Source organism: Coturnix japonica, chromosome 2 (genome assembly GCF_054131305.1).
Source record: "Coturnix japonica strain WE chromosome 2, WE-NBRP24, whole genome shotgun sequence".
Lineage (NCBI taxonomy): Eukaryota > Metazoa > Chordata > Aves > Galliformes > Phasianidae > Coturnix > Coturnix japonica.
Window position 1 is genome coordinate 20,151,655 of NC_140664.1, and position 12,282 is coordinate 20,163,936.

General features: G+C 38.8%; 1 protein-coding gene across 4 annotated transcripts in view; it reads right to left on the reverse strand.

Moving 5' to 3' along the window:
• CPQ (carboxypeptidase Q) overlaps window positions 1-12,282 on the reverse strand; it is a 154,203-nt gene that overhangs the window by 56,044 nt on the left and 85,877 nt on the right. For all 4 annotated transcript variants that reach the window (XR_004306273.2, XM_085539400.1, XM_085539399.1 and 1 more), the window contains exon 5: window positions 3,176-3,287. Coding sequence is in view for 3 of the 4 variants with exons in the window: in XM_085539400.1 (XP_085395526.1) it covers window positions 3,176-3,287 (112 nt within the window). In the remaining variant the exon portion in view is untranslated. The remainder of the gene's footprint in view (window positions 1-3,175; window positions 3,288-12,282) is intronic.

A 12,282-nucleotide genomic window follows, 5' to 3' on the forward strand; every position in this document is an offset into this window, starting at 1 on the left:
GTAAAGAACTCAACATGTGCATACTGACAAGACAGTTTTGTTGGTTTATTCTCATGCCAAATGTATTTGATATGATTGAAACTAAATTTATCAGAGACCAAAAGGATATGAAACCAAGCCTTCACAGTTCAAGGTATAATGCTGGAATCTACTGCACACTGAAAAGGCAGTTTATGGAGTTGGTTTTAGATAAACCTCAATAAAACATTTCTCTCGCAACCTACGTATCTGTCACATTGCTGTCCTTTTCCTTGGTCAGATTTTATATGCATTATGAGATACAAAATCTGCACTAAACAACATCTTCTCTTATGGAAGATGAAAGGTTCTGCCCCACATTGCAATCTGCAGGTTAGATTGGATGACCCAGATGTTTTCTTCCAGTCACACGCTCCTGCAGAACACAACTGTAACAGGAAGAGCTCAATGCAACAGCTAACCAGTACGGAGAGCATCAGCACAGGCTCAGACATTTCTCTGCTGAGAAAACAGCATTTCACCACAGGTTGTACAGCAAACACACAGGCTATACTACTGGAGGAAATCAAATATTTGAGCAAGCAGTGAGCGATGCATTTCATTCATGCCTGAAAGGAAGCACAGTGAATAAGAATTATACGATGCCACCATGAAGTTGCCCTTAAGGGACACAAAACAGTTTGTTCTGAATAGAATAGCATCAGCAAATACAAGAACATGGTTTTTATCCTAGAGGGGGAGGAACCATAGACAATTTTCCAAGAATCTTAAAATGAAAAAAAAAAAAAGGTCACAAAACACTACATGAAAGAGTAGGTCTGGATTCTTCTGTGCAAGAATCCTTTTTAGTACTCCTTTAAAAGAACAAAAATTCAAACACATGCATTTTGTTTTTCGTCACAGGCTGATATTCCATTCTGGTATCTAGAAGATGGCTGATATTCCAGTCATTCTGAGGCTGTGAAAAACGAGAGATAAGGAGTTCAAATAATGTGAAATAAATAGTGATTCCCAAGGATGTCTGATGCTCATCATTACAGCGTGAGAGTGGCTAATCACATAACAGAGCCTGTCTACAAAGTGCTCTTCAAGAAACACTGAGATTGTTTAAGTGCACAAATTCTTCTGATTAGAAGCAGGAAAGGCTAGGTTCTTATGTAAACTCTGCCAGAGCCAAGAGCAGGAACAGCAGCTGACTTTGTTTTTTAATGAATACTTAGAGCATTCCTATTGACCGCAGGTTACAGTTCTGGAAAAAAAAGGGAATTATGGGGAAAAAGCGATTTCATCTGATGAAAAGGAGGAAAAGCATCCGTGGATATCATGTCAACAACCTAAGAAGTCTGCTTTGAACTAGTTTTGAGCGGCATAGTGACGAAAGCCCATATGGAAGTTAAAATAAATAAAATAAATAAATAAAATAAAGCAAAAATCTACAGATCAAGCAAAAGATTGGAATTTGTACTTTGGAGATCAGAAATCCTACAACACACTAAGAACAGCAGGATACCAGGCTAAACTTTGAGAGGCTACGTGTACAGAGAACACAGACAGATGAATCTGAATGCTTCACTCCTACCAATTAGGTCAATGTCTGGATCATTTCAGGTATCAGTTCCTGACTGTAGATCCCAGTCTGGGAGATGGTAACCATGAGCTGAAGTCCCACAGATGCCCTCACATCTCTTTTAGAGTGTTTGTGCCACACTCATCCTCCAGCCTGTGAGGAATTGCATGTAATTTTCTCAGCACAACCAGCTCAACTATTTCTTGCTTATACACTCACCCTTACTCATCTTACCTTGTGGACTATATCCTGCCAAACACACCCCACGTGGATCATGCCCTTCTACAACAACATTCTATCTGCAACATACTTCTACCCATAAATATGAAGAAACTCACGACTAAAAGAACCCAATCCTTCAGATCCTACAAAAGGGAATATGCAAACCAGGAGGCAATAGGCTAAGCAATTCCACACTGGTATTTCACCCATAGCATTACTGGAAGAGACTGACAGCACAGTGGTTTACTTCACCTCACACTTCTGTTAAGCAGACATTTTGGAGGAGGGACACCAGCAACTCCCTGGTTGACAGCATCTGTGCTGGAATTTCAGCTACAGAAATGTCCAGCATCTACAGACTGAATTCCAGAACTTGGTCAACTTGTCACCCCGCTCATGACCAAGACAGGTTCAAAGAAGTGATCCCTGGAAAGAGATCATCACACAAACCTACTGCAGCATGACAATGTGGTGTGCAGGATCTCTGTGTCACATTATATGATGAGACATATGAGCCCACTGTGGACTCATGACAAAACGCTGTGATGAAGTGAAATTTGACAGAACTATATACTTGCATTGATGAAACTCAAGCGCATATCCCTTTGACCTGGATTACTTTCCGCTAAGGAAGAAAGTTGTCACAGCCCAGAACAAAGCCCAAGCACGTGGCAACATAAAAGCAGCACAGATGATCAGGAAATCAGCCCTAAAGTGCAAATCTTAGAGCCCATCATCTTGATGATATACTTGTATTTAAAGGTATTTGGTGGAAGAAGACTAGGCAGGATATAAATTTATTTAAGAAGAACAATCAAGGAAAAGGAACCCTGAAATATAAATCTCTGTAAAGTTCAGGATCAGTTTTGATGACTGTCTTTACATGCAGGTGGAAAGAAAAAGACCAAAAGTAGAATCATGGCCTGGATCCAGCCATTGTTGCACGTTCTTGAGAGAGACATAGATTACATTGTCTTGAGAATCTATGAAGACAGAGGTATGAGTGTGGAAATTAGATTAACTGAGCAGCCACTGGAAAAGCAACGTGGAAGACAGTGGAAGATTTAAGAACGTGCTGAACATCAATGCTGATGGCAAAGAAGAATATCTGAAAGCTGATTTTCATGTGACTTCATGAAGCTTCATCTTCTTTAATAGGGAATCTTATAGTGGGCTTTCATTCTCTGATATGAAAGCTCAAAGCACTTTCTAGATCACTGACTGATGTGCAGCTTTTTGATGACCCCTACGATGAAACAGATTTAACAGACAAACTTGCAAAATATTTATACTAAGTATGAATATTTGTGCTCAGAGAAATGGATAAAATAGAAAATCCAGTTTATACAACATAGAAAACATCCTGGCAACATCATGCATTAATAATATTTTAAATTAAATATTTACCCAGATCCTTAATGAGTGATAATGCTTCCCATGATATAAATGCTCCGCCGCCATCATCCATAGCTCCCTGCCCAACATCCCAGCTGTCCAGATGTCCACTGACCAGCACAATCTGGAAAAGCAATTATGAGAAAACACATCTATATGTAAATGGCAAATGAGAAAAGTCAGTTCAGCATTTAAGCTTGTTAATGATTTTGTCATAAATTTGGCTTCTTAGTTCAACAAAAACTTTGTCCTCTGCCACTGGGCATAAATCTGGGATGGCCAGATGCATCCCGCTGCTTCACAAACCCCTGCTAAATCAAATAAGTACACTGCAAGAAAAGTTTAAATGAAAGGTTTTGTCTTGAAATGTTAAGTGCATACTTCACAGAGATACAAGGCTACCATATGCAGAATGGGGAAAAATTCTTTCATATTCCAGTTGTGAAATGTTTAAGCCCTTAGGTATGAAATTTGATTAACCCAATTTTTGGCTGCATAAGTAAGAAATATGAACTTGGACTGAAGTATTTCCAGACAGAGGTTGTTGTTTTATTGCTATTATCTACGGCTCCTACCACAGAGGACCTCTAATTTATTACTCGGTCCCTTATGTGCTGCAACAATGACAAGGTATTTTATAGTTCTGTAAGTCATAAGGTTATTTTAAATTAAAAACTACATGGCAGCAAGTCCCAGACGGTTTTTCCGCAAAGAGAGCTTTGTGGCTACAGTAGATAATAGCATTATACATGTCCCCAGAAACACTCCCTTTTAGATCTGAGCTCTCTGAAACATTGATAAAAAGCATCACATCAATACCAGAAATGAGACAGTTCCCAAGCTGGGCCTGGAATTCTAGGGTCACGGATCTGTGATTGCAGTGGGGAAGTCAAGGAGGGAAAAGAACTCTTGATCTGAGCAGGCAACTCGTTAAGTGTGGTAAAATGATGCTACAGGACAAAAACGAGCACAGAGGAAAAACTGAAGGAGACCCTGAAGCACCCAGCTGTGCCCTACCCAGAACTGGTCATACATGAAGGGATGCTTCCAATTCCTTGGTCTGCTGATGTCAATCAGATCTCAGAGTTCAGGTATCTAGAAGATGGCAAACAACACTTGCCTCTTCTGCCACCTTCAACTCCCTAAAGAGTTATGGGGTAAAGATCTCCTGGCATTTCACCTCAGCATTCACTCATCACAGGACAAGCACTCTAGCACAGAAAATGACAACAGTTTTTCCTATTATCCTTCCTGGAACGTGAGAGCCTATGGGGCCAGTGTGCAGCTAACCCTGCAAGGAACTAACTACTTTCCTCCTCACAAGAGAAAAAACCTTAAGAAGCATTCATTGGTTACTAAAAATAATGCACAGCAAATAATGCGCTGCAAGACAAAAGCGTCATGTGTTCATCAAATCATTGCATCTTTTCATCCAAGCAGACAGAACCTTCAGTAACACAGCTAAAATGCCCCTCTGAGTTTAGCAAAGGCCATGATAAATTACTAGTCACATTTATTGCATTGACATGGGTCCAATCAGAGTAACCAGAATCCACTGCATTCAGAAAATGCATCATATGTTTATAAACATATATATCATTAAAAAAAAAACAAACCACAAACAGAAGTCTTTTGCTTTCAAAGCTGGAAAATCTTGCAATGAAAATCTGAAGAGCAGCTTACTCTTTCCTTCTCAGATCTTTCAGCTTTCATTTGTGCTTACACAGCCTGAATACATGTTTGCTTTGCAGCCCAGAGCAGTAGTAGACAGACAGGCTGCAGCCTTTATTCCTAAACCTCCTGCCATTCAAAGATGAATTTTGACTACAGGATCCTCTGCAGAAGCCTCAGATTTACTCAGGAGGTATTCCTGCAACGTAGCATTGTGATCCTCCCAGGCTCTTTGTGAAAGCTGGTAAACAGCACTGCTCTCAGGGACACCTCTCCACAGAAGTTCTCATTCTGTAGCTGGTCTCTGCTACAAAAGCAGCGTAGCTTGAAACCAGGTAATCTAAGAAAAGCCATGAGGAAGAAATCTTTCTGAAATGAAAGCAAAACAGATGTGATCACTGCATTACTCGTCACTCTTTTCATTTTCTTGTTAGGATGGATGGAGCACACACACATACCCACATGCATGCATTTGCACAGGGATGAACTATGCTTGAGAGCTTGTGACACATGGGCAGCCCTTCTGCTATGTATGCATGGAGGACAGATCTCAAAGAACACCACAAATAAAAATCTAAAAGAAAAAAGAATAGAAAAGACTTTGAGTGAGAACAACTGCTGTATAAAGGATAAGCTTCTATTCCCAACTTGAATGTTGTTCATATGGTTTATTTATTTTGAGCAAAAATTGGTTTTAGAAAGATAACTACTCACTCTCCTGGGAAATGCAACTTCAAACTCAGCTATTTAAATCAAGTACATAAACTCATTGAGAAACAAGTTTACAATAGAAACAATGCCTTGACTTCAGCTGGGAAAGAAAACGGCACTAACGCTGTTCCCTGGCAACAGCCTCAATTTGAGTGTCTGACAGGGAGTTGCTTCTCATTTCTGTGAAACGACACGCATTGCAACAGCAGGAAATTCTGAATCAGAAGGTGGTGTAATCCCATTTGGGATTAGACTCCAATCACAAACCATCTTCACCAACTGCAGAACATTGTACCAAAATGGATCAAGGTTCAAGCAGATTGAGAAATTCAGATAATTTTACAGATGAACTTTCACTTAAATATACGCCAGCGGATGCCAGCAGCAATTACATAAATGCAACCAGTGTACTTCTGTATGAAAGTTTTTGCAGGACCGTTGTTTTATAAACTATTATGTTTCTGCAGCACCCGCTCAAATGAATTTCAGTGGTCCCACTGATATCTATGTCTTAAAGTAAGACACGGTCACAAAACAGCAAGAACACCAACACTCTGTTCTTCTTGGTCATTCAGTACATAAAACGTGGCTGGAGCAATGATGATTGAAATTCACTCTAAACCGTTATGTTATTTAAAATATTACAATTCTAATTTATTATATTTCTATATACAAGTGGGCTTATAAGAAAGACATTTAAAGCTAACAAGGAGGCATGATTATTGTATTTTTTACATTGCTTTCAAACATGTTATGTGGCTCCCCCCTCCTAAACTGCACACAGGCTAATGACTTACATTTGCACAAAACATCCATATAGAAATGTAAGCACATGCCAAGAGAATGTAATCACTGCAAAACAATTTAAGTATACGTAAGTATTTGCTTTAAATATACAGAGAAACCACAAGCGTTTGTATATGACAGCCTAAATACAGCAATATGTATTTGCCAAATCAACTAAACACACATTCAGGATAAGATAGCTTGCATGTCACATGGCAACTTCAGATTTGGCAGTGACACAGCTAAGAAAATACTGCCCTAGACGCAGTCTCAATACAAGAGAAACGACACTTCAGGTAGTGTTTCAAATAGAAGTTGAGTTATCCTGTTTCCTTCTGCAACAACATTATGACTATTGGATGCTTATAAATCAAACCCAGCACTTCAGTCAAGCACACTGAAATATTTTGAATGTTATAGTATATCTTAAATATTTATATAACTCTATATTTTTATACTTTATATTTTTAAAACAAGACCAGGAAAAGGAACCACCCGTACTTTTACATAAGCCACAGAGTTTTATCTTTTCCTAAGCTTCACTTTTTTTTTGCCACTAAAAATAACCACCCACTCCATATGTATTCACACATGCTTACTCAATGTGTCACATAATAACTCCGTCAAATGTAGGTGAACTGCCTTCTGCTTGGGTGGAGAGAGTCTAAGAAGAAGTCTATTACGGTTACAGTTAGTCTCTGTAATGTCACTTCTACCTCCCTCCATAGGTGTGAAGCAAAGGCTTCTTGCTATGCAACATTAGAGATGATAAATGACAAAAGCTAGAAAACATTTTCATTCCCAGAATCCAATCTAGAAAAATATTTGCACCAAGCTGTGAAAACTAGCATGCAATGTTATTTCATGCCACTGTGGTAGATGGAAATGGGAGAGTATGAAACTCATCATTCATCTTTGCCTTTCGTGGATGAAGAAGATTTCATGTATGCCTAAACTTCAAGCTAAAACAGCAAAGAGCTCCAGACTAACTCAATTTCTTTTCAACAGCCTGCTTATATTTTCAACCAAATACAGCCACCATTCAGTCACTTGCTCAGGCAACAAAGACCTATGGTATTCCAACACAGTTGATAATTTACCAGGAATTTTATGGAAAGTATTTCCATTGAAATTTTTGTGGTTCTTTCTTCATCAGTTTGATTCTAAGTAAGTGCATCTTTAGCTCATGGTACCACAATAGGGTCTAATGTTATTTGACTAGACATTCTGTCTTCAAGAATCTCCTCTTTTCAGCACATGAGGTATTTGCACAATATACAATCTATACATATGAACACCACACATGGCAGACCTGTGTTTGGACCAAAATTAGAAGACAGAAATTAAATAACAATTAGGGTCCCAAATCCAATGCAGTCCAATCCAGAAATTGCCTTTAAATTCTCTCCTATCCCAGCCATTTGTTACTCTTTACACACATACACACACACACACTTTCACTTCACCATCTTTTATTTTCCCCAGACCAAAACAAAATTTCAGATACTGAGTAAATCACCACTTAAAGACTCTTAATCCGAACTTCTCAGACAGAGGAACCCACTACATAGTACATTCTCTTACTCATAAGCATAGGGAGTACATTTTGAGTAATCTACCCTATTGCACAGCATAAAAACTATGAACTGCCAGATGGCTTCAGTTTATAAGAATCTGAAGATTTTCTTCATTTCACGGTGTTAAAAGCCTAGGAGCAAGGGAAAAGAGGAAGACAGCACATCACATACCTAACTAGTGGACAAATAAATCAGTCGGCTGGACTAAATGCAAGCCCATCACTGTTAACTCATCTTCAGAATTATGATTAAACAAAGTCTAACAAATAACAATTTGCAAATTAATGTACTGTATCTGGCATGGCTCTCAGGCCTAGAATATATTAGCATCACCTGCAGTAGCACTGGCAAATAATTTCTACAAAATGGCAACACCAATCATTATGCCTTTCCACTGCTTACCCACACAGCAAAGCTGGCACTACTGTCAAAAGTCACATTCTTCTTTGGAAGTATAATAATAGAATAACAGAATCATAGAATTGCTCAGGCTGGAAAAGACCTTAAGGATCATCAAGTCCAACCGCAACCTAACCATAGTACCCTAACTAACAACCCTCCGCTAAATCACGTCCCTGAGCATCACATCCAAAGGGTTTTTAAACACATCCAGGGATGGAGACTCAACCACCTCCCCTGGGGAGCCTATGCCAGTGCTTAATAACCCTTTCTGTGAAGAAGTGATTCCTGATATCCAACCAAAACTTACCCTGGCACAACTTGAGGCCATTTCCCCTCATCCTGTCACCTGTCACCAGTGAGAAGAGACCGACCCTGCTCTCTGCTGTAAGCACCTTTCAAGAATTGGAAGAGAGTGATAAGGTCTCCCCTCAGCCTCCTTTTCCTCAGGCTAAGTGGGCCCAGTTCCTTCAGTCTCTCCTCATAGGGCACATTCACAAGCCCTTCACAAGCCTTGTTGACCTTCTTACAACCTGCTCCACTAATTCTTAGTTGAAAAACTGTTCTCATTGGCACATGTAGGGAAAAGAAAAAAACCCACAAACTATTCTGTCATCTTCATGGAGTACAATTTTGGTGTGTAATTAAGTCTTTTCCCTTGGTCCATTCTCCTCCCTACTCCATTCTAAACCTCAGTTCACCCCTTCAACAAATGCAGAAAAACAAATGACAAATTAAAGAGTTATCTACCATTCCTATTTAATAGTTAACGACCAGGCAAAATCACATTCCTTTACACAAGCCAACATTCCCCAAGTTTTAAAATATTTATAATATTTATTTGTGTCATCCAGTAACATTCCATAAATCAGACTGTATTCTGTTCCCATCAAAGGCCTTCCTAAATCTAAACAAATCAGCACTTTTAATCCTAAAAGACCGCAGCAAATTCATCAGACTGGAATCCAACTCAGCTTGTCCAAAACAGAGATAATGCAGCCAGTAGAAGGGAACTCATCAAGTACTGCCTAATAAAAATAACCATTTAATTCGTTTCTGCAGGGATACTGCATTGGGTACCAATACTGCCATTATTTCAAACTCAGAATATCAAGTTTTGGGGAAAACTGTAAAAACTGAATGCCCAGAAGAAACAAAGTATTACACATCATGGGATTAGAAATAGGTTCATGTGTGAGGTTATATGTAGAAATATATTAATATTTTCGAATATAAACTCTTTATTTAAAGCAGTATAGTTCATTAATACCAGAAATATTCATTTAAGCAGAGATATACTCTTTTATATGTAATTCCATCAGTTAGAAGGCTAAATTCAAATGTGCTGCTGTATCAGAGATGCTATTTGGCAAATGCTATTTGTGACAGTGTACCCCAACCATTTCTTAAATAGTTGGGGATACAAATATGTGAAACAAAGATTTATGAATTCTTGCCTTTTAAGAAAACTCTGTCTTCAGCTAAACTGCAATTGGACTACATCATGCTCTAAATGTAAATCAGGAATGTTACCACATGTAGGGGATGTTATTTTGTATATGTAAGAATATTTCCTCATATTAATTCTTCGCTATCATGTCCAAATAATATGATGCCACTGTACAGCACCTTTTATTAGATTTCATGCACATTAGCAATGGTTCTAAAATAATCAGTCTTGCTGTCTGAACTAATTTACAGTCCTAAAGACACAGCAATGTTCAGATAGATAGAAAAAAAAATGATTAAAACAAAAACTGTCTTTTCTACTTAACATGCAATGGAGTAAGTCTTAACTTCCAGCCTTCTGATTAAATGATAGATCTGCACATGAAACAGAAGTGACTCACTTAGTCACACAAGAATCAAACCCTATTATTGCTAAAAAGCTGATTAACCTTCAAAGAATCTGTATGCCACAGTATACAGTAAACCCTTTAAAGCGGAATCCGTGCTTTGCAGAAGTGGTGGAAAGTAAAGTGTTCTCAGAAATTATTGCAACAAAACCTCCCTGTTTGAAGCCAATCAGCCTCCCTGTTTGAAGCAGTTAAATAGCATAGGCTGATGGCATTTATGAAATATAGGATGGTGGAGGAGAAAATTAGTCTGAAAATAAGTTATTACTAATAAGAGAATCGTAATAAAGGTAAAGAGACACAGAAACCATGTAAGTATTCAGAAGATAACCAAGTACTGAAATGATATCCATTTTCATAGTAAACACTGGAGTTTAAGGCTTAGCATTTCCATATTTAAGTTCTCTAGAATACTTTAGTTCCCATTCCCCGAGCTGTAACACTTTAAAAATAACATCATGCTTCAAAATACCATAAGAAAAACAAGGATTTTAGTTTACACATTTCAGCTGACCCCCTACAGGTTTTAAGAGTAAAAACCATAACAAGAACTGTATCTAAACATTTTCAGTTATCACTGAAATATCACATGAAGTTACATAGAGATGATGATGATGTAGAAGTCACGTCACAGATCAAAAATTAGTGAAGAATTTACCACAAAGATGATCAGAGGGCAGGAGCACCTCTCCTATGAAGACAGGTTGAGGGAATTGGCCTTGATTAGCTTAGAGAAGTGAAGACTCTGGGGAGACCTTGTTGTGGCCTTCCAGTACTTGAAGGAAGCCTTTAAGCAGGAGGGGGAAGAGCTGTTCATGAGGGTGGATAGTGAGAGGACAAGGGGGAATGGTTTTAAACTAAGACAGGGGAGGTTTAGGTTAGAGATTAGAAGGAAGTTTTTCATACAGAGGGTGGTGATGCACTGGAACGGGCTGCCCAAGAAGGTTGTGGATGCCCCATCCCTGGAGGCATTCAAGGCCAGGCTGGATGTGGCTCTGGGCAGCCTGGTCTGGTGGTTGGCGACCCTACACATAGCAGGGGTTTGAAACTGGATGGTCATTGTGGTCCTTTTCAACCCAGGCCATTCCATGATTCTACACATTTTTCATTTCAGGTCAGTATATGATTTCACCATGTTACTACAAAGCCAAGCAACACTCAAAGATGTTATAACTTTCAAATTTCCTTTATAGATATTTAAATTAATTTCAGCAAAAATAAAACACAAAAGCCTTGTGCTAGTTCTCCCTCTGAAGCATTAACCCAAACTGCCCTACCTGAACATCGTGATGCTATGCACTTCTGGCAAGCATCAGTTTCCTGAGCTGTAGAAATGGCAGACTTCTATGCAAAACATTAATAAGTTTTTTTGTTGTTGTTGTTTTGGTTTTTGTTTTTTCAGAACATTAGAGGACTGTATGCCCTACCAGCACTGCCTCTGAGCGTTCTGATGACACAAAATGTCCTGAAAGCCATCCTAAAAAGCCATCTTTCAATTATCTTATAAAAAGTGCGTTTCAATTTATTAATTTCCATGTCACTGGAAGCAAGTCAAATAAATTCTTACATGCTGGTAATAATGTCAAAGGACTGCAAGACAGGAAGCTTTAAAACATAATGTTTATGTCCCAGTGTCAGACACTTAGAGAATACCTGGAAGGGATCTTTAGATGCTCATCTACTACCACATCCTGCTCACACCAGGGTCAGCTTAGGCCTGTTGTACTGTGAAAATCTCCAAAGACGGCGATTCCACAGCTCTGGACAAATGAATTCAATGTTTGCTGTCAGTAAAATATTTTTCCTAAAGCCTATTTCAATGTGTGCTTTTTTTTTTTCCAATGTCCCACACTGGGCCCTCACTGTGGCATTCAAAAGCCAAACTGAAATTAGAATGTTGTCAGTTCACAAGTCTACTGCGTAACTTTACATCTCTAGAAGCTTTTACTTAATTTGGCACAACCAGCTGAACACAATTAAAATGAAATTCTTGCCTTTGACCACACTGTTGTCCTTCACCATTATGCATACTTGAAGAAGTGCTGATGGTGTAATCTGTCATGAGTACCCCAGGATGAGTATGAGCCAGCAATGTAACCTCGATATATACAACTGTACC